At 43.4% G+C, this 23,261-nt stretch overlaps 1 protein-coding gene across 1 annotated transcript in view; it reads right to left on the bottom strand.

Moving 5' to 3' along the window:
* Positions 1–14,617: 14,617 nt before the first annotated feature.
* LOC128738194 (PDZ and LIM domain protein Zasp) overlaps positions 14,618–23,261 on the bottom strand; it is a 195,230-nt gene continuing 186,586 nt past the window's right edge. The window contains exons 14-16 of the mRNA XM_053833137.1: positions 16,294–16,477; positions 15,993–16,232; positions 14,618–15,922 (exon numbers count right to left, since the gene is read on the bottom strand). Of these exons, the coding sequence (XP_053689112.1) occupies positions 15,845–15,922; positions 15,993–16,232; positions 16,294–16,477 (502 nt within the window). The 3' untranslated portion in view covers positions 14,618–15,844. The remainder of the gene's footprint in view (positions 15,923–15,992; positions 16,233–16,293; positions 16,478–23,261) is intronic.

The following is a 23,261-nucleotide window of genomic DNA, read 5'->3' as shown; positions in this document are numbered from 1 at the left end:
TTCGACTGCTTGACACATTTGCTTAACTTACTACACGACCTGACTGCTCGACTTAACTGCACGATTGAACTGCTCGACTGGATTGTTCGATTCGACTGCTCGACTGGACTGCTAGACTGGACAGCATGATTCATCTGCTCAACTCGATTGCTTGTCGCGATATCATATGGTCGGTGTTAAATCAGACCGGACCAAGTCGCAAAATTTTAAAAAAATGGGTTAATGATAGCAAATGATCAAGAATTTTCTAAGCAACATTTTACTCTAATCAGACTACATAAATGTTGCAAACAGTCAGAAGTTTTTATTCAGTTAAATAAAATCCCATACGACCATAAAAACTATTTGTTTTAGTTTCCGGTTGACTCTTTTATGTACAACATCTCTGAGCTATATTATGCAATATCAGAACTCAACGAACTAATACCAAGATTAAACTTCTTCGCAAACACTGGCCAGTGGAATGTACCCGCAGTTTTCTGAATTCTGAACAGACATCTATATTTTCCGGATCGTAAGATTCGGGCTCAACTAGTATTACCATATTACTCAACGTATATGTGAATACGTTCCCTTAAAAGTGGGCCAAATTTGCGTCCATGTTCTATTGTGTTCTATACCAATAGTGAGTGAAAATACTTGTGCTGGGATTTTTAACTAACGCTGCAGCTATGACAATGGGACACATTTCAACGGTATTTCAAGCAGAAATTTTCGATATTATTGAATATGCGAATATTGGTTTAAAGAGGACGTATAGATTTGCAAAGATTTGCATTTCCAGCTAGCCAAGCAGCCATGCAGTTGCACTTTGATGCAATGGACTTTTTTTTCAGTATATGGTATTGCAAGAAACGAATAAGCCGACACAATTCCTCTCCATTGTACTCGGTCCTGCGCTACTCGTCGCCAATTCGTTGCGCGTTTCGACACACGCAAGTCGGCTTCAACCTGGTCGAGCCATCGTGCACGTTGAGCCCCTCTATTTCTGGTGCCGGTGGGGTTTTTGAAGAGAACGGATTTCACAATACAGTCGTCCGGCATCCTTGCGACGTGGCCGGCCCACCATAGTCTCCCAACTTTCGCCAGGTGTACGATGGGAATCTCTCCAAGTAGTGCCTGTAGCTCGTGATTCATACGTCTCCTCCACTCTCCGCTTTCCGTTTGCACTCCGCCAAAAATAGTCCGCAACACCTTTCGTTCAAAAACGGCAAGTGCACGTATGTCTTCCGTAAGCAAAGTTACCGTTTCAAGTCCGTAGAGGACTACCGGTCTTTTTAGCGTCCGGGACCGTGTACTATGTCAACTATTACCCATCACACCTTAATTGTGACAGGATAATTGACTACAGAAAAGGAAAAAAAATAGTGACCTGAGTGTTTTGCAGAACGCTAAACTGAGATTTAATTTATCTGAAAATAATTATTTCTCAGGAATTTCCAAGTTTTAAAGTTGCTGCTGGTGAACTGCAATTTGGTTTTGTTTTTCATGCAAACGTGCGGATCAAACATGTGCAAAGAGGATTTGTTCGACTGGTTTTACCGTATCTTTCTTGGCGTCATCTCGATGGCGAACCAACCACTGGTTGAAAGCCCCAATAAAAAAGTTAATAAATAAATAAATTTCGATGGATTATTACCTTACCCAAACCTATGTATGTCGTTTATTTGACCTTGGCGCACTCGAATATAGATGCAGAATGTGTCAATTGATTATTGATGACTTAACTGCATTTCATCGGACTGCATTTGGAAATAAGTAATGAACCAAACACGGGATGTATCCGGACTTTCTCAAAAGTGAACTGTTAAAGTTCGAGGAACTTCTGTTTGAATTCGGGTACACATTTTTGCACAAAAATTGGAAAGATTTAACTTGTTAAATAAGAATTTATCTATGTTGACAAATTGTAAATTAGATGAATTATCTGAATAAATGTAAATCGCTCAACGTATAAACCATTATACCTTTTCAATTAAAGTCTGCTCTTAATTTGGGGAGCTGTTTAATTTGTTTCCGAATAAAATACTAAGCACTGCAGAAGCGTGTAAACAGTTATACCGAACGCAAAGTAATTCTTGACAACGGCAAACTTTGAATCCCATGGGCTTTAATTTATCAAAGTCTGGATTTTAATTTCAATTGAAGGATGAAAGTTTTCAACAGTACCCATGCTACTTTGGGAGACTGTCACCGGAGAGTAATGAGAATAAAAGTACAGCAAAATTGAATTGACTTGCTTGTAAACGTTCTATCTAATTTGGCCGGTTTGTTGGTTTCATTGCTCGATAAAAAAAAACAAAGAAATATAATTTTGAAGCAATAAGATATTTGCGATGTTGATGTCCGTTAGGCTCAACAATTTGTACTTTTTCAGTCATATTAAATAATTGATTCGTTCAATTAAACAATTAATTTTGAAATTAAAATATTAAACTTTTTTGACATTTATCATAAGCTTGTATAAGTTTTTTAAAAAAAGTTTTTAGAAACGCCTGCAAACATTAAAATAGAAGACCTAATAATTTAGTCCTAACATTCAATACATTTAGCGAACGAATTGGTAGTTTACAAACTGAAACAGTTACCTACTAAACCGTGTCTCCATTTATTTCGAAGAAAAAGGAAAGTGCATGGGAACATTTTCCTGGACAAAATTAAAAGCTTTTTAGTAGAAATCTTCTTTCCCATAAAATTGCAATATAATACTATAACGATGTTTTGTTAATACTTACAACTCGGAATGATGCGTGACAGCCGCGGTCTCGGTTGCAAATTATAAGGCACAGTCCGGTAACAGTTTGAGTTTTATCGCCCTCTTATTACGGGTTTTACGACCAATTTTGGTCGCTCGATCCATTATACATAAGTGTGTAATAAAACCCATACTAAAACGTAGGAATGGTTTCAAAATTAACTTAAAATTAACTTAAATCAATCTATGAAGTCAATCAAATCAATTTCATTGCGTAACTACTGCGGGCACTGTTGCACCATAAACATACAAAACGCTTCATTTGTTTCGGTTAACTGTCGACTCTGCACGGTGCGTACACTATGTGTCATTGACTGACGCCGGTACCACATCAATGAAACGAACTTGATTGAAAAACAGGCTGGTGATGCTGGTTTATATAAAAACGATGCATCTGCACAAGTTTTGTACACACAGTTTTCACAAACTCGAAAAACGAAATTAGAAAAATCAGCAGTTTTTCAGATACACCACAAGGTTTTGGAAAACGACATGTCTTAAAAAGTATGAATTCCTTAAGGATTTTAAGCATTGATGTCTTAGCAAAGTTGTTCGAAATAATATAATTTCTTCCCCTAACCATTAATTCCGGTCTGATTTTTGAATAGGTCCTATCTGCAAACATAAACTAACCGAGCGAGAGTTTTTTTTTTCATTGTCGACATCTGTAGGGTATCGCAGCGTAGGGAGGTAACTTGGGACCATTTTTGTTTTCGCTATTCAAGAATTTTCTTGTGTTTTGTGCCGATTGTTTCAAATTTTGCAACGCATTCGCTCTGTTTCTCAAAAAGGAATGACAATTTATTCATGAAACTGGAACCTACATTTGTGGTAAATAGGCTCGATGCGAGTAATTCAGGTCTACTAAAATTATATGTGAGGGTTCATGACGCATCTATCTATCTATCTATCTATCAATACGACATATGGGAAATGACTAAAAGGGAGGGAACACGAAGGATGGATATTTTGTACCAGTTTCTGTGCAGGCTGGGCAGTACCTGTTAGAAAGCTATGAAGAAAGTTAAGTTAGTCGCTGACAAGTAGCTCGAAAATAAACTTTATTGCCATTCGTACGTTTTTAAGTTTGAGGCAGACACACCTTCTGTAAAATAATAAGTTTCAAACATGGCAAACAACAACCTACCAGTTTTTGTTCACTTTCCGACAAGAGTGTGTAAATAAAACAAAATAAAATTTCATCATTGCACAGGCAAGCCCAGAAACCGTTCGAACAAAACTTGAAAGAAAACCGAATAAAAGAAAAAAAGCTAATATAAGTTGTTCGCATTTTAGTCGTAAGATAAACGTAAATGTGGATTTCTGTAGACTTGTATAGAGACTTAGATTGTAAGAACCAGCACTACCAACACCGCAACCACAACCACCACCACCACCGTCGCTACCATCCCAACCGTCAGCGCTTTCGCCTCACTAACTATCCACTAACTTCAAAGAAAACAAAAAAGTGAATGAATGCAAACAGGAACCTGAAGATCCTCCCGTAGATAGAACGATAACACTGGCGAAATCCTTACAAAATTGCAGCAATTCTTCGCGAATTCAATTCAATGCACAGAAATTATGTATAGACCGGTGTAATCAAACACTGATGAACAAAAAAAAATATCAATAAATTGCAGTGTTGCATTGTGCACTATAAATCCGCGTATTTCGCGTAAATTTGGTTTCCTCGCTACCGGCGAATCGGCTGAAAGTTTTTAGTCATGCGTGCAAAATAAGTGCGATTGTGTTTACGCGTGTGTGTGTGTAAATGAGAGCAAGAATCGAAAGTCCACTGAAAGAGCCGAAAACGAAAATAAATTAAGTTTTAATTTAATATGTGCCTGAAATTTTCAAATTATGATAAAATTGGAAGAAGACAAAAAAAAAACAAAAATAAATCACGAATAAAAAGCGACCGGTACGACGAAACAGAAGCTCGCAGGCATGCAGAATATGAGAAGAATCAGTAACCAGTGCAAGCGCTAAAGTTTGGATTGTTGGATTTTTATACATTTTTAATGTCCTCTATATATACCCCTCCGGTGAGCCCCCGGGAACCGGGAAGACCGGGAAAAGTTTATTCGACGGCATCGCTTAAAGTTGTATTGTATTGTATCGTACCTACTGTTCGTCACCAATCTCCGGCACCGTTCACCACGAGAGAGAGAGAGAGCCCCCAGAGGAGTTCACACCCGTAGCAAAGCAAATGGGCAATGTTAATTTGATTAATGTTTCATTTTGCCGCCGTTCGATTCGGCTGCGAAAAAGTCAAACTTGCTCATGTTCCCCTCCTCCCATCATCGTCGCGGTGCGTGGGTCAGCTTCTTTCGCTGTAGTGTCCGGCAGAAAAAAAGAGAAACAAAAAACCAGAAACGAAACTAATAACGAAATAGAGTAGCAAGTTCAATATGCGCGAAAAATGTTTTTTTTCTTTCCTATCAAATATATTCTAGGATATTGACAAAATCGAAAAAGTTTTAGAAGCGATTAGAAGAATACAATAAGTTGAACTAAAGTACAGTGGTCTATCGAATAATATTCAGTAAGTACATTGGAAGTGTAAGGAAAACAAAAATAAATACAAAAAAAACTATAGCAAAGTGACATATGGAAAGAATAGATAAAGCATGTTTTGCAAATGGGTTAAGAGAATCTGTATTATAAATGTTTTATTTTTATTTAACCAAAGAATGAGAGAGGAAAAATAAAAACGAGCAGAGTATTATCATATCGAATGTTCTGAAAAGTGAAAGGTGTTTGTTTGCTTTTCTACAGCTGTAGTTGTTGATGACAGCCCTAAAATCCGAAAGTTATCTGTTAATATTTCAAAAATGGTAAGTAAATCTCGTCGTAAAACTCGTTTGAAGAGATAATTCGTATCACGGGAATGACACTTCCTATACCAACCTGTACAAAAAAACGTAGCCAACATAGAGCGAGCCCAAGTTGACAACTTCATAGAGCGGGATCAAACTGACAACTGAGTCGGATGTGTAAATTGTTAAATTTTGTTAGTTTTAGTTTGATTTTAGCCGAGGTTGTAGCGTCACATAGCCAATGCCAGGCAGGCAATTGATGCGAAATACCTGAAACTGTGAAAATGGTAAGTTAAATTCGTTTTGTGAAATCGCTTTGCGTTTGCCGCCTTTTTCATGTGAGCAATGAAAATATGACGTTATATCAGCCCCCTGATTCGTATCGCTCGTCGATATCTTACTTCGACTTCGATTTTTTTGTAGAGTTGGTGAAACAGGCCCAAAAACTATCTACGTAACAGCGAGTTTCGTATTTGGGAAGATATTGTCTAACGCGCAGAATATTCTCGACTGGTTTGAAGAATCTGCCCTTCTAGCACGGTTGTTACAGATATGTTGTGGTAACCGAATTTTGATTTTTAGGTGGAACAACAACCAACATAAATCGCTTAGTCTCGACAAAGACAGGGTGTACGAACGCGTCCTAGGAGTGTTCTGGGTGCTAACAAAAGAACACTTTACCTTCGACGGATCAGCCCTCAAGGAAGTTCTGGGCAACATTGAGATGGTTCTAATAATACAATAATACGTTATGTTTTATGTATGGCAATGAAGCTCTAAGACCCGCTAGCACATTTCGTAGTGTAAACGCAAAATCCTGGTGCAGGAAATCTGGTGGACCTCAAAATTAGAGCAATTTAAAAGCTAATTCACAGCTTGTCTAAGAAATCGTGCGTTATGGCATTTAGAAGATTCGGAATGAGACGAGATACCATTAGTACCATTAGTAGTTTTCTCCGATAACGGTACCTATTTCGTAGAAACGACTCGCACCTTGTCGGATGAATTGCACCAAGTCGAAGAAATAAATCAGCATTGTGCCGCCTTTACCCTTCCTTCACGCTGAATTCTATATTTACCCTCTGAAGCCTCTTGACAGTGCAAATGTCCCTCCTATAGTTAGTGTACTGGTCAGAGGTACGAATGAGTCCTCGCCAGGGACGGCTATAATATGGGATAGTGCTGGCAGCACTGGGTAAAGTAGATCAAGCTTTGAAGGTAGGGTAAACTCCAATACACATAAGCACGCATAAAATTTAATAAGCATATCGCTCACTCAATAGCGATTATACCAAAAAGAAATGCAGTGCAGTTCATACGGGGGACTCCGCATGCCCAAACTTGTCCAGATACTGTCTAAAACAACCATGCCCTGACAGAATATGTGTCAGGTAGAAGTTGACTTCTCCATGGCGTCTGTTGACCCACCGGGAGGCCGATCTTATGGTACTCCGTATGCCTCTAGTTCCACGTTGGTTGAAGCACTCTACGTCCTCGCTGATGATGATACCAATAGGCATCATACCCGCTAAGACGCAGATTGCTTCATGCGAAACTGTGCGGTACGCACTCACCACTCTTTTTTTTGTATTGTTTATGCAGGGAGAAAATCTTCATAGACAGCACCTTCACGGTGCCGAATAGGATTCACATGGTGCCAACATGCGCCTACCAACTAAAAACTATCCTGCTGCCCATTCCTGAACCCCTCCCGGAACTACCGTTAGGTTTTACTTCAGGAGGGAGGACGTGCCGAAGCACTCCGACTTGTCCGTTGCGTGTGTGGGTTCACACAACACCCTTGCCCTTGCATACCGCCACTACCCTTCACATAGGGCCTGGGCTGCCCAATCAGCCCATTACTGACCCTAGCAAGCTATGTCAGGCCCTGTCGTTGCAACCGTTCTAGCCGTTGCAACTCCGTTATCACCGCCGTTGCCGCCCTATCGACGGCACCCCATGCGCGCTGCTCAGCGCACATTCTCTGCACAATGTTGTCGGCGTTGGTGTCTTCCCCAACGACCGCAAGCATCACCCGCCGAGTGGACGTAAACCGCGAGCAGTTAAAAATCACATGCTCCGCCGTTTCCTCGGCTACCGTGCAAACGGGGCAAAAGGGTGAATCTACCCGCCAGCGTGTATGTAGATACTTCTTGAAGCATCCATGACCCGACAGAAACTGGGTAAGGAAAAAGTTTACCTCACCATGACCTCTGCCGATCCAGGACGATATGTTCTGGATCAGCCTATGGGTCCACCTACCATGGTCGGTGCGATCCCATTCCGCCTGCCAACGCCTAATAGAGTCCAGCCTAACTCTGTCCCTAGCGCCCCTGACGTTCCTCTGCCTATGGCACTCGATATCCTCACCTAGGAGTATGCATATTGGAATCATGGCTGCAATAACCCCAATCGCATCCAACGATATGGTACGGTAGCCGCACGCAACGCGCAATGCTAACAGCCTGAACACCTTGTTCAGACATGCCTGATTGCGCTTACTCTCCAAAGCCGGGGCCCACGCCGGTGCACCGTATCGTAGCACCGACATGGCAACGCTGGCCATCAGGCGTCTCTTACTGCTGCTAGGACCGTAGCCGTTCGGCATGAACTACAGCGCAGACTACAACTTAGACAGCGCAGTGACCGCCGTTGACGCTTTACCACAAGCATAATCCACATGGCTGGTGAAGTTCAGCCTGTTGTCTGTCATGACACCCAGGTACTTCACACTTCGTTTGGAGACAATCACCTGTCCCCCAACGATTATTTTTGCCTCTAGGGCCGACTTGCGCACTCACCACTCTCAAGCACATGAGACGATAGGCACTTTCCAGCTTGCCTAGGTAGCTTTTGGTTCCTAACGCCGCTGACCGCACGTTGGCAAATAGCTTTCGCTTGCTGCTATATACCGCAGAGCTATTAGACATCATACGAGACAATGCCGAAATAGCTGTGGAAGCCTTCTTGCAGGCATAGTCGACGTGGCTCCCGAACTTGAGCTTGTCGTCGACCATGACTCCCAGGAGTTTTAAGGACCGCGTTGACGAAATAGTGCAGTCCCCGATGCTGATATTTGCTTGCTGCACCGACTTGCGGTTGTTCACCACGATAACCTCCGTTTTATGATGCGCTAGGTCCAGTTTCCTGGATCGCATCCAATCTTCAACAATGCTTATAGAGTGGGCAGCCGTCAACTCAACCTCTCTGATAGATTCACCGTAGACTTCTAAGGTGATGTCGTCCGCAAAGCCGACAATCACCACCCTACCGGGAACTTTAACTTCAACACCTCGTCATACATGACGTTCCACTACACCGGGCCCAATATGGAACCTTGCGAAACCCCTGCGGTGATTGGAACGCACTTCTGACCCTCCTCTAATTTTCCAGAATCCTGTACAGCGACACCGGCACTTAGACGTTCCGAAGTAAGTTGGCTATGGAGTCCCAGCTAGCGCTGTTAAACGCATTTCTCACGTCGAGCGTGATAACTGTGCAATAGCGGATACCTGTGCTCTTACGCTGGATTGCCACCTCGGCTGTCTTAGTGACCGACAAGATGGCATCCACCGCAGATTTGCCTTTTCGGAAGCCGAATTGGTTCCTTGACAGACCGTTTGTATCCTCAGTGTACTGTACGAGTCTGTTAAGGATAACCCTCTCCAACACCTTGCCGGCAGTATCGAGCAAACAGATCGGCCTATATGACGAGGGGACACCCGGAGGCTTTCCCGGCTTCGGCAATAGGACCAGGTTCTGTCGCTTCCATCTGTCCGGGAAGTGGCCAGCTTCCAGGCATCTACTCATTACTGCCCCGAATAATTAGGAAGTTTCTAGAATAGCCGCTTTAATGACCATATTCGGGATTCCGTCTGGCCTCGGTGCCTTGCTCACCTTTAGGGATTTAGCGATCTCAATGAGTTCCTCGTTCGTAACCGTCACTTCCTCCCCGACCTCTAAACAGCCGTCGCCCACGTTACTTTGAATGGGCGGCTGGGGGGGCCGACCATCCTACGCTATGGTCTGAGATACTGGAACGTCGGCCGTGGGACAACTCAGCGGCCTGAGTCCAGAGCCTTGGCTCGTGGCGCGGAAAGAGGCCCTTGATGATCCGCTCCAGCATCTCTGGCGATTGTAGTAGTTTGGTATGATAAGCTTGCCTTACTAAGGCCACGTTACCGTGTCTCGTGATGAGTCTGTCTTTTTAACTTTAGTCCCGAGGCATACCGTTTCTTAATTTAGCCACCCGCTGTCTTGAGCCGCTCCTAACCTGTGCTTGGTTGTGGAATCGTTAAGCCATCGGGAGCTGCCCCTAACATAGGAACAGACACTCGAGGCTTGTCAGTCTTATTCTTCGTTATTCTTCGTTACTACACTAAGCGTTCGCAAGGATGTCTCCTCCCTCTGTCGGTATACGACCTTAGTTTCCATCGGAGTTGGTAATCCGATCTCCCCCAAAATTGCCCTTATTCCGACTGTATCACAAGGAGGTAGGGATGGTAGCTGCAGGATAAGAGGCTAAGGATATTACCAAGCCGTAACTCCTAGATTTTTAAAATTTCTTTTTTCAATACTTTGCACATTTTCTCTTTTTTGTTGTTGTTGCAGTGTTGCTAATAGACTATTAAGAAGAGAATGTTATATATAACATGTGAAATCTAATTTCAACAAGAGGAGCCTAAGTACTGTAATAAATGCCGCCCCTGGCGTGCATTTTAGCATGCATGTTTACTGGGTTAATTCCTATTGTGCCTACCATTTTGAATTTCAATTTCAACTGCATTTTCAAGCGCTATTGAGGTCCATGTCTAATTTAATGTCCCATTTAACCTCCAATTGAGGTTCAATTGAATAAAAGTTCTATTTAAAATCAAATTTAAAAGTCCAACTTCAAATCTGTTTTAGCTACGATTTCAAGTCGAATTTCATATGTAATTTAATGTCCCATTTTGAGTCCATATACCTTTTTTTGTCGAAATATCAGGCAGTATTAAAAATCCGTTTTCGATAGTTAACTGACTGTACAGCCGAAAATTCCCAATAAAATACATCCCATTTAACTCTCATTTCACCTCCAATTTCAAATATAATTTAGGTCCAATTTCGGATTTAGTATAATGCCCCATTTTAAGTCCAATTACATGTCTAATTTAATTCCAACTTCACCTCCAATCCGAGGTTTAATTTGAAGTTCAATTACCTGACGAATTTTAAGTAAAATTTAAATTTAAGTCCAAATTCAAGTATTTCTGCCTGGTTTCATATCCAATTTTAAGTATAATTTTAGTCCGCTATCACTTGCCAATTACTTACTTTACTTTACTTTACTTTACTTTACTTTAGTGGGAACGGTCCGTTACCGATCCTGCGCCGAACGAATTATGGTCCTCCAGTACCGTCGGTCCTGGGCTGCCGTTTTCCAATCCCCACGAACACCAACTGAACGTGCCTCGTCTTCGACAGCACACACCCACCGGGTGCGGGGTCTGCCTTGGAGTCTACGGCCTCTTCCTGGTTCTCTACTGAAAATAGTTTTGGCTACTCTTTCATCGGGCATTCTGGCCACGTGTCCAGCCCACCGCAGCCTGCCACATTGCACTACCTTCACTATATCAGCATATTTGTATACTTGGTACAGCTCGTGATTCATGCGTCTGCGCCACACTCAATTTTTCATTATGCCACCAAGTATAGATCGCAGAATTTTACGCTCAAAAACCCCAAGCACTCGCCGATCAGCTTCCTTTAGCGTCCATGATTCGTGTCCGTAAAGGGCCACCGGGAGGATTAGTGTTCTATAGAGCGCCAGTTTTGTGCGAATTTGCAAACTACGGGACTTCAGCTGGCTACGTAATCCGTAGAAAGCCCGATTCGCGGCTTACATAGTTGTCACATGTCACGAGTGCACCAAGGTATATAAATTCCTCCACTATTTCATATCGTTCCCCATCTAACTCCACCTCGGCACCAACACCACTAGAGCTCCCACGTTCCCTACCAGCAACCATGTACTTCGTTTTGGCGGTATTAATGGTAAGTCCCAATCTCGCAGCTTCCCTTTTAAAGGGCCTGAAGGCCTCTTCCACTGCTCTACGGTTGATTCCGATGATATCGACAGCCGTAAAACAAAGAAGCAAGTGAGATTTTGTGATGATAGTTCCATTCCTTTCCACGTTTGCCCTTCGTAATGCACCTTCCCAGGCAATGTTGTATAGCAGGTTAGAGAGTGCATCCCCTTGCTTCAGTCCATCCAACGTCACGAAAGCAGCTGAGGTCTAACCTGCTATTCTAACGCATGATTTGGAACCGTCCAGCGTCGCACGAATCAGCGTAACTAGTTTCGTCGGAAAACCATGTTCTAGCATTATCTGCCACAGCTCATTTCGTTTAACTGAATCGTACGCCGCTTTAAAGTCCACAAACAGATGGTGTGTCTGCAAGTTGTACTCCCGGAACTTGTCTAGCAACTGGCGCAGGGTAAACATCTGATCCGTCGTGGAGCGACCCTCACGAAAACCAGCTTGGTACTCGCCGACGAAGGACTCCGCTAACGGTCTCAGTCTGCAGAACAGGATACGGGAAAGCACCTTGTAAGCAGAATTGCGCAATGTAATTCCTCGATAGTTTTTACACTCCATTCGATGTCCCTTTTTGAAAATTAGGCAAATGAGGTCATCCAACCACTCCTCCGGCATTTGTTCTTCCTCCCAGATCCTGACAATGATCCGGTGGATTGCTTCGTACAGTCGCTCGCTCCCCGCTTTTAGAAGTTCAGCCGGGATACCGTCCTTCCCAGCAGCCTTACCATTTTTCAGCTCACTGATTGCCTTCTTAACCTCCTCCTGTGTTGGTGGCTCCACAGCTTGACCATCGCTTACAATTTCTATCCTGTCCCTGCTGATCTCCGGATTTACCTCTCCATTCAATAGTGTCTGAAAGTGCTTTTTTCACCTGGCTGCTACCGCCGTTTTGTCGGTAAGCAGGTTGCCATCACTATCATTGCACATCACAGGCATGGCAAAATTCCTGCATCTCACCGTTTTATAGAAACTCCGTGTGTCGTTGCTGGGGTATGGCTCCTCTGCACCGGCGAGCACGTGCTCCTCGTACTCGCGTTTCTTTAGACGATGGATTCTTTTTTCCGCAGCTCTAGTCTCTCTGTATCTCTCTCTGTCTTGACGCGTTGCCGCAGTGAGCATGCGACTCCTGCCCTGGTTCTTTTCGTCTGTCACTCTCTGGCATTCGGCATCAAACCAGCTGTTACGCTGTCTTCCACTGCTGTCTTCGCTGCTGTTTGGATGGCACCATGGATGTTCCTCCACAGCCCATTTATATCTTCTTCTTCTACCTGCTGTTCTGCGATTCGCTGGTCAAGCTTCCTGGCGTACTCCACTGCTACGCCGTCTGCCGTTAAGCGCTGGATGTTGAAACGCAGCGTCCTTTCAGTGCGACGATAGTGGTCAGAGTCGATATTTGGTCCACGAAAAGACCGTAGATCGATAATATCCGAAAAGTGTCGACCGTCAATCAAGACATGATTGATCTGAGAGCTAGAGTCTCCATTTGGATGCCTCCAGGTGTGTTTCCGAATATTCAAACGTAGAAAGTAGGTGCTACAGATGGCCATCCCTCTGGCCGCGGCAAAATTTATGAGCCTCAGACCGTTATCATTGGTCGACAGATGCAGGCTATGTCTTCCAATAACTGGACGGAAGAATTCCTCCCTTCCGATCTGCGCGTTTGCATCTCCGATGATGATTTTCACGTCGTGTTTTGGACACTCTCCATATGTCCTCTCAAGCTTGTCGTAAAACTCGTCTTTAGCATCATCGGATTTATCATTTGTCGGTGCGTATAAGTTGATTAGGCTATAGTTGAAGAATTTGCCCTTAATCCTCAATACGCATATACGATCATCTACGGGCCTCCACCGGATAACTCGTTGCTTTTGTTTTCCCAACACTACGAAACCGACTCCATGTTCTGCTTTCTTACCGCCACTGTAGTAGATGTGGTACTTGAAAGAAGTGCCTGCAATAGGGTTTACTGCACGGAACTCCCTTTCTCCGAAATTTGGCCATTTGGGAAATTTGGGTCATTTTGAGACCGATTTCAGATCTAATATAATGTCTACTTTAATTCCTATTCCACCTCCTAATTTCAAGTCCAATTTCAAGTGCATTTTCAAACCCAATTCAGGTTCAATTTCAAGTTCAATTTAATACGCCAAAGTCAAATTTGAAAGTTGAAATCAGTCATCAAGCTTAAATTATAGTTAAATTCAATCCGATTTCAAGTCTAATGTAAATCCCCATTTAAGCAAAATATCATGCCTAATTTCTTGTCCGATTTTAAGTCTATCTTTTAGTCTAATTAAATTTTAATTCAAATCCGACTTGTAGTCCAATTTCAAAGCTAATTAAATTTCAATTTCAAGGTTACGTCTAATTTCAAGTCCCCAAGCCCAAGTTTAAGCCCGAATACGAAGTAAATTCAAGTCAAATTTAATTTCAAATGTAATTTGAACTTCACGACTCAGCTCTGACTATGCACAATTGCTGGTTTTCCCATGAAATTTAACGTAAAACAAGTCATCATGGTGGAATTCGGATGTCCGGAGTTTTGGCCTATTTGCCGGTTTTTGTGTGGTGGATAGATTAATTACCGTTCTCCGATTATTATTTAATAATTATTAGGTCAAAACGTAATTTTGAAAGGTCGGTGTCCCGCCTTCTGTTTGTTATGTTTGCGTGCGCCGCAATTTTAGACAAATTCAAAATGAAGTGATCATTAGCTGTTTCGTATATGCACACATAAGGATATTGCGGCCTATATAATTTCCGTCCATGTTTGCTGTGGTGGGGTAAGCAATGGGTAGGCAATCATATAGAAAATATATGCAGAAGCTCAATCCTTTAAATTCTATCAATTTTTATTAACTGGCTATCAAACCCCTTTATAGGAAAGTCGACTAAGTGGAAAAATTCCCTACCATGGATCACCTTTGGGATGCGAAATAAAACCAAGTACATACAACGTAATAGTTTATTATCGTAACTCGCCTTTCCGCGCGTTCAATTATACATCAGCTGTTCTTACGATTTTGCTTCCAAATTTTATCGTAAGATATTAATCTGAATTGTAAAAATAAAGCGTCCTACTCTCAACGATGTCAGCAATGCGGTCCCTAGAATAGCTCCTCTCTTTGTTTTTGCGATTTTTCTCCAGTCAAATAATAAAATCTTCTATTACTATTCTTCTTTTACTACTGCAGTAATATGTTTAAATAAAAATAAAATAAAAACGATTTTTTTACAATTTATCACACACAAAACTTTTGGACATAAGTTCATTTTTTAACTTTCTTCTTATCGGTTTTACCAAGAAGTAGAAACGAGACTAATGAAGTAGACTTTTTTTTCATAGTAAATTTCATCGACTAAATGTAAATATTTTTCCTCTCTTAATGGTTCATCTAACTCTACTAACTTTCCGTGCTGAAGTGGATCTGTTTTTGTGTTGCCTTTGCTCTGGTCTAATGGCAACCGCATTAACCTAAATAACAGTAATATGACATTCATATTTCCACATAACTTTTAGGATGATGAAATGTGAACATTTTTCGTTGCCTTTACAGAGGTTCTCAAACTGCAAAAAATTCTCTTCCAATGACTGAAGAAAACTATAGCCGTTATTAACCGGTGAAACATTTCATCCCATGTGGGATGAAATGTTTCACTCGTTTACTTTCTTAAAGCTGTGGATCGTCTCTCAGCTGCTTGCAGCGCCGAGGCACTTGCGCGGTGAATGCAGACAAACACATAAAGCTTTCATGCGAAAACCTGAACTTGAAGAGTTTCTATAGAACTGTGGATGAGCTTTGTCTCCCATCCCACCTTTTTCGCATACGTTACGAACGAACGGTTTAGTTTAGGATGATGATGTTTGCTTTTAATGCTGTTCTTAACTGATGAATGAATGATTTTCGTTTGTTCGGGATGACCTCCAGTTGTATCAAAGGTATGTGTATGGATGTTGCTTGTGTATGAGTGTTCTGTTTATTTTTTGATTGATAAATTTTTGGTTTCGAACGTGTTACTGATAAGTACTCTCCACTTATCGGGCTCTGTTAAAAAACTACGATTGTTTAGTGTTTTTAAAATATGAAGAAGTTATGTGCAACAGTTAAAAAAAACTTAAAACAGACGATTCTTTCTATACTCTTTTTCTTCCTCTACACCAACAAAAGCCCTGCGTGCTGTTTTTAACGGGCGTGATTTTTACAGAACGGGCGACCACCCTTCGCGAAAAAGCTTTGTCCTTCGAGGTTCTTTTTGCAGCTCTGGAATAGAAATTGATGGTTTTAGTTCCGCGTTGGGTTAGTTACAACGAACGGTAACAAATGAACTTACGGTGCAGTTGAAGCACTGACTGTGATAGTTGTTGTTCAAAGCTTCCACCCATTTGTCGCCGGCTTCGACGGGGAATCCACAGGCGAAGCACTTGGTGGTGAAAAGTTCATTCCAATCGTTCTCGCAGTAGGGATCGCCTTCCTCCAGGAAGAATGGGCTATTGCCGAACAGTTTACCGCAGTAGGTGCACTTGAAGCATTCCGGGTGGAATTGCTTGCCGATTGCGTTCAGGCAATCACCCTGGAAGGATGAGAGTATTAAATCAATGGCACACGGCGTTGAGTCTTGTTAAGTTGCAAACCTTCACTCTGTTGTTACACTTGCTGCACACCGGAGCCAGGAACTCTTCGAAACAGTATTCGCAATACAGGTCTCCTTTCTCCTCGACGAATCCGATCTCGGCGAGCGGACGCTTGCAGTTGGCGTTATGACAGATGAAGTGGTCGGGGCACCAGATTCGGCCGAGTGCGGTGATGAAGGGTCCTCTGAATGGGGCGAAACAATTGCAATTCAATGATGGCTACTAGAAATGTGGGATAATTTGTTGGCTGCCCTGTGGGCAGCAACGTTTACCATTTTCAGTTGAAGGATATCGCACGCGTTAATACAAACACGCATGTAGTAATTCAAAAAGCAAAACGAAAAAGCAATGCTGATATCTAATTGCGTAGCGTCTTAGCTTATATGTGAGTTTTACCCTCTTTTGCTTAAGTTGCTTCTCTTCCAAAGATCAGAAAATTAAACCAATTCATGATACAATTTGGATTGCATTATATTTGGTAAGGAACAGCTAAACAACGGCGTCTGTCTCGAGGCGAGTGACTGAAAATGAAATGCTGTATCCCATAAGCTATACCTAAGATGGCAGAACCATCAACGAGATGTAGGTATTGCGATTTCGGGAAGGTAATATACCGAAACTCTCATTTACCATGAACATATAAGATGGAAATACGGAACGGATCAACCTCGTTGTATGTGAAATCGTTGTGTGTAAATTTCGCGTGTTTCGCGTTGTGTGTAAAGCTCGCGGGGAAAGCTCGCACTTAGATGACGCAACGTTTGAACATCCAATTGTTGACGGCAGATGGCGTGGTAACGGAATATACCAAAAAGCTTGATCAACGAATCGCAGTCATAAGTGGGTTGTTTTCCTTGTGTGGACTCATCACTGCTACCATTATAGTTGATCTATTGTAATACCACCCGGGTGTTTGCTGTATGACCCGCACTGCATTTCTTTTTGCTATAATCGCTATTGAATGAGCAATCTACTTATTAAATTTCATGCGTGCTTGCGTGTATTGAGGTCCACCCTTCCTTTAAAGCTTGATCTACTTTACCCACTTATTCCTAGCTACTAGTACTATCCCATATTATAGTCGTCCCAGGCGAGGACTCATTCGTATCTCTGACCAGTACACTTAACTATAGCAGGGACATTTGCACTGTCAAGAGGCTTCAGAGGGTAAATATAGAATTCAGCATGAAGGAAGGGTAACTATAGGAGGGGCCTGAGAATAAACCCATGCTAAAGTCACTTGACATCGAATGGTTTGATTCTACTAAGATTCGAACCCACGACTACTCGCTTGTCAAAGCAGACTCGATAACCTTGTGGCTACGGAGCCCCCTATAAGTCGGTTAGGTACGACGCGTGGAAGACAGCGTTTCATGTCGGCAAGCCATAGAGTGGCAGATGAGAAGAACCAGGCCACGAGTCGTGAGCTCACTTTGATTCCACGTCAGAACAAAGAGGCTAGAGCTGAGGGAAAAGAACCAACCTTCTAAAAAACGCGAGTGCAAGGAGTACGTGCTCTCCAGCGCAAAGAAGAAATACACCAGCAACGACACACGAAATTTCTACAAAGCGGTGAAGTGGAGGAATTTTGGCATGTCTGTGATGTGCAATGCTTAATGATAAAACAGTGTTAGCAGCCAGGTGAAAGGAGCACTTTCAGACGCTGCTGTTGAATGGCGAGGTAAACACGAAAATCAGCAGAAACAGGATAAGAATTGTGGGCGATGTCCAATCTCACACTTGGCCTCGAGATACGAAGCTGGTCTAACAAGCCAGTAGTCGTATGATTGAATCTCGGTTAGGAGAGGCTGTTAGAGTCCATAGGATCGTAGCACTAGCCCTGCAATTGTCATGTACTCTAACAGCTGGCTGCGAAGTCTATCGTAATAAAAAACAGAACATCGCCTCGATTGCAAAAACAATCGAGGCATTACACTGTTAAATTCTTCCTATGAGGCGTTCTCCCGTTTCCTGTTCTGCAGACTGAGACCGTTAGAGGAGTCCTTCATTAGTGTGTACCAAGCTGGTTTTCATGAGCTTGTTGCTCCACGACGAAACAGATGTTTACCTTACGTAAGTTATAAGATAAGTTCGGGTGTACAACTTGCAGACTGTTTTTGGACTTTAAAGCGGCGTGCGATTCAGTCAAACGAAATGAGTTGTGGCAGATAATGCTAGAACAAGGTCTTCCGACGAAATTAGTTACTTCGGGAGAAGTCAGCTATCCATCCTAAGAAGAACCCGAAAGATAAGAAATCACGTGAGGACATCGGAAAGACCTATTATGCTTTGCATACGGGAAATGACTCCAGTGGTGTAAAATGCGAAATCGGTGCTTATTGATTCAAGTTTTGATGTAAATTTGGTAACAGATGCTGCATGGGAACTTTTCTAATAGAAAGACCAAGCAATACATCAATCCGTCAAACGAAGCCCAAGAATACCAAGAGGATAGGCAAGTAAAATTCCATTAACAATACTAGGGACATTTATCGCGGGTGTATAGATTAATGGCAAATCGGTTCGAGCAGAATTTTAATGCCAAAGATATTCGTTGGGAGACCAAACATTCAAGAGCTTGGGAGTACTTGAAGTTGGACTGGACATTCATCTAATCGGAACTAATCCAAAACTTTTCTTTAAAATCAAAGATGTGTAAGTTTATATTCAGATGGATTCAGGAGTAAGGTCAATTTTCCATTAAGATGGTAGCCCCATCAGCGGGATAAGGACCTTAGGTTAACAGCCTACTGTACCAGAACATAAAAAAGAAGAAATCTATCTGGATTATTGGCAACGACCTTTAGCAGGAAAACACGGACACGAATCGGAACATGGAATATACTGACCCTTGCCCAGCAGGGCAAGCTGGCTCAACTTACAAGGGAAGCTAGTGGCGAACACAGGACATCATCCGGGCAAGTCTTGCTCTACTCTGGCATACGAGGTGAAAATGCTACTCGAGAAAGAGGAGTTGGATTCCTACTGAGCCCAGGGGCATATGCGGCCCTGATGAAGTCGGAACCAATAAATGAGCGAATAATCGTTGCCAGATTCAGAACACGAGTTAGGAACCTTACGGCAATCCAGTGCTATGCGCCAACAGATGCTGCCGACCTGCAGGAGAAAGAGAGTTTTTACAGCCAGCTGAACAGCGTGGTTGAGAAAATCCCGAAGGGGAACATCCAAATTCACATGGGCGACTTCAACGCGAAGATTGGCTCAAACAACGCGGACCTTGAACGCGTCATGGGACGCCATGGCCTAGGAGAGATGAGCGAAAACGGGGAGCTGTTTACAGAATTCTGTGATAATAACGACATGGTCATTGGTGGATCGTCTTCCCCCATAGACCAGTACATAAAGTCACGTGGGTTTCCCGCGACGGCCGAACAGAAAACCAAATCGACCACATCTGCATCATGCAGTGGAGAAGGAGCCATCTTGATGTACGCAACAAACGCAGCGCTGATATTGCATCCGACCATCATCTTGTTATCGCTGAGATACGTCTGCACGTCGCACGTGTCCAACAACGGGAGGAGAAAGTTGGGTGCCGCTACGACGTCCGCCGATTGGAGAATCCTGAGGTGAAAAGAGCCTTTGTTGAACAACTTGAATCTCGAGCCTCGTAGTTGCCACCTGGTGGAACCGTCGAAGAGCAATGGACCGGCATCAAGAACGCCTTCATCACGACCAGTGATGAAACCCTCGGAAAAGCGCGCAGTGGGCGGAGGGAGTGGATTTCGGATGAAACTTGGAGGAAGATCGACGAGCGGAGAGAGGCGAAAGCCGGCATTGAGCGAGCGCGGACCAGATCGGCTAAGACAGCTGCCCGTCAACGATACGCCGAACTGGAGAGGGCTGTTAAACGTGCTTGTAGGCGGGACAAGAGAGCCTGGACTAACTCCCTAGCCGAACAAGGAGAAACCGCCGCCGCCAATGATGATATCCGTTTGTTGTACGATATTTCTCGCCGCCTTAGTGGTGTCAGGATGAATACAAAGATGCCGCTAAAGGACAGAGCTAGTCAGCTATTGACTGACCGTACAGAACAGCTTAAGCGATGCACTGCACATTTTAAACAACTCTTCCGAGTTTCAAATGTCAGAGACCAACAAAACCAGCAGTGTATGATGCCTACAGTTCGTCGAATAGATCGCGCGAACTCGGAGGCGCCATCGCTGGATGAAATTGTAGCAGCCATCAAGAGTATGAAATCCACTAGAGCGCCAGGGATAGATCGTATTTCAGCCGAAATGCTCAAAGCTGACCCATCTTTGTCAGCCCAGATGATGCATCAGCTTTTCAGCAATATTTGGGAAACCGCAACTTTTCCGGTGGACTGGATGCAGGGCATATTGGTCAAAGTCCCTAAGAAAGGAGACCTAACTGAATGGGGTAACTGGCGTGGAATCACGTTGCTCTGTATTACTCTCAAAGTACTCTGTAAGGTAATCCTCAACCGGATCCAGGAGAAGATCGACGCTACTCTCCGGCGGCAGCAAGCTGGATTCCGTGCTGACCGATCATGTGTAGACCATATCGCAATCAGGACTCCAGGACTCTTTTCTGCTGGTGTTCGTTGACTTCGAAAAGGCGTTCGACCGACTCAATCACGAAAACATCTGGGGCGCACTTAGGCGTAGAGGAGTTCCAGATAAGCTAGTCCATCTCATCGAGGCTCAGTACGAGGCGTTCTCGTGCAAGGTTTTGCACTACGGCCTCTTGTCCGACCCCATAAGGGTTACTGCTGGCGCGAGACAGGGCTGCATTTTATCACCGCTTCTGTTTCTCATCGTTATGGATGAGATATTAGTTGGAGCAATTGACAGTAGACCAAATCGAGGATTGCCTTGGAATCCTCTAACGATGGAGCAGCTCAATGACCTCGATCTAGCCGACGACATTGTTTTGCTCGCACAACGCCGAAACGATATGCAGAGCAAGTTAGATGACCTCTCCGAGAGCTCCCAGGCAGCAGGTCCCACAGTCAATGTATCGGAAACTAAGTCTATGGTAGTGAACACTGACAATTCCTCCAACTTCACAGTAGCGGGACAACAAGTTGAGCAGGTAGACGCCTTTCAATATCTTGGTAGCCAAACAACGCCCGATGGTGGTACCAAGACAGATATAGCCACACGGATCAGGAAGGCCAGGGGTGCCTTTGCAGGTCTGCGAATCATTTGACGCTCAAACCAGATCACGCTACGTACGAAAACCCAAATCTTTAATTCAAACGGTAAATCCGTATTGCTATATGCCTGCGAAACGTGGCGCGTCTCAGCGGAGACAACGCAAAAACTGCAGGTATTCATTAACCGGTGCCTGCGATACATTATTCGTGCTTGGTGGCCTGATAATTGGATATCCAATGAGGAACTCCATCGTCGGTGTCATCAATGGCCGATAGCCACAGAAATTTGTGAGTGTAGGTGGAAGTGGATCGGACACACCTTGAGGAAAGGAGCGAACGAGGTTTGCAGAGAAGCACTCGACTGGAATCCACAAGGACAGCGTAGAAGATGCAGACCCAGAGGCTCATGGCGACGGAGCTTAGCCAACGACATCCGGGCTGTAGACGAGAACCTGTCCTGGCGACAGGTAAAAGCCATGGCGGGTAACCGTCAAAAGTGGAGATCTCTGATTTCATCCCTTTGTTCTGCCGGACCGGCGGATATGGACACATAAGTAAAAGTAAGTAAGTAAAAGTGGCCGAACACAATGCGCAGGGTTTGTTGCAAGAATGTCTGACAGCTACTCTGCAAAAGTGGTGTTTGCTTCAAATCCAGTAGGAACCAGATGAGCAAGCGTAGCAAGCAACATATCTACATCAGTTGGATCGACGTCTGGCGGAGAGTACACGGTGTCCAAGGAACCGGGTGAATAGGAGAAATTTTGTTCATCAGGTTATGTCTTAGGATGGCAAGTCAATTAAATGAGTTAGTATAGGTGAAAAGAACTTAACTGATGTCTTCTCTCAATTAACTACATTAAAGGCGGTACCATTTGATCATTCTGAAGAACTGCTGATTAAGCATATTGCTATGTCAGCTGCAACAACAACTGCGGTTAAGTGGGAAGAAATAGCTGAGAAGTCGAAGATAGACCCTGAGATTCAGCAAGTTTTGAAATGTCTCAACATCTCACTTCTGTTCCGGGTAGTAGCCAACGAACGCTGCCAATTCGGCATATACCCTTGCGAATTGATAGAATAGTCATAAGGAACCTTCAAAATTCGATGACTGTCTAGTAAACTGACGTCACTCTAGCCGTCTAGCCGGTCCTGATTGACAACGACTGATCAGGATAGATGTGAGCTAAGCGGTTGGTCGAATATTTGAAGAAAATATAGTATTTTTGTAAAATTAATTCACACTACATTTTATACCGCCGAGCAGGTAGACAGATAAAACACTCAACCGGAGATTGGGAATTCCATGTTTGAATATTTATTAGAATTAACCAGCTTCTAATATAGTCGAAACTGTGGAATCTAACTGATTATTTTCAACAAACCTAACCGAGATGAATACTTAAGCAAAAGAGTTCTAAACCATCACATCAATATGTAGTCGAATTGTTTGTATAAAAAAAACCAAAGCACAACCCAATACTTACGTGACGATTTTACTGTTGCACTTGTTACAGACCGGTACCTTGTCGGCCAGCGACAAGGCAGCTCCGGTGGAGTTCTCCTTCGGGGACCCCTTGTCCCCTGCTGCCAGAATGGTCTGTCCAATACCGGCAGTGTTGTAGTTGTAGTTGCTATTGCTATTGTTGTTATTGTTGTTGCTGTTGTTGTTATTGTTTTTCTCCACATAGGAACGTCTATCACGCGCATGCGAGGTTAGTTCGGAACTTACTTTCCTGCGGTTGACCTGACCGAGCCCGAGCTCGTCCGGTGTGCCCGTGTTGCTGTGGTTGTTGTTTTTCGGTCGCAAAACAACGCTGTTGACAGTTAT

The sequence above is a fragment of the Sabethes cyaneus genome, chromosome 2, assembly GCF_943734655.1.
Source record: "Sabethes cyaneus chromosome 2, idSabCyanKW18_F2, whole genome shotgun sequence".
NCBI lineage: Eukaryota > Metazoa > Arthropoda > Insecta > Diptera > Culicidae > Sabethes > Sabethes cyaneus.
The sequence above is the reverse complement of the archived record's forward strand: the minus strand, read 5'-3'. Positions and strand labels throughout refer to the sequence as shown.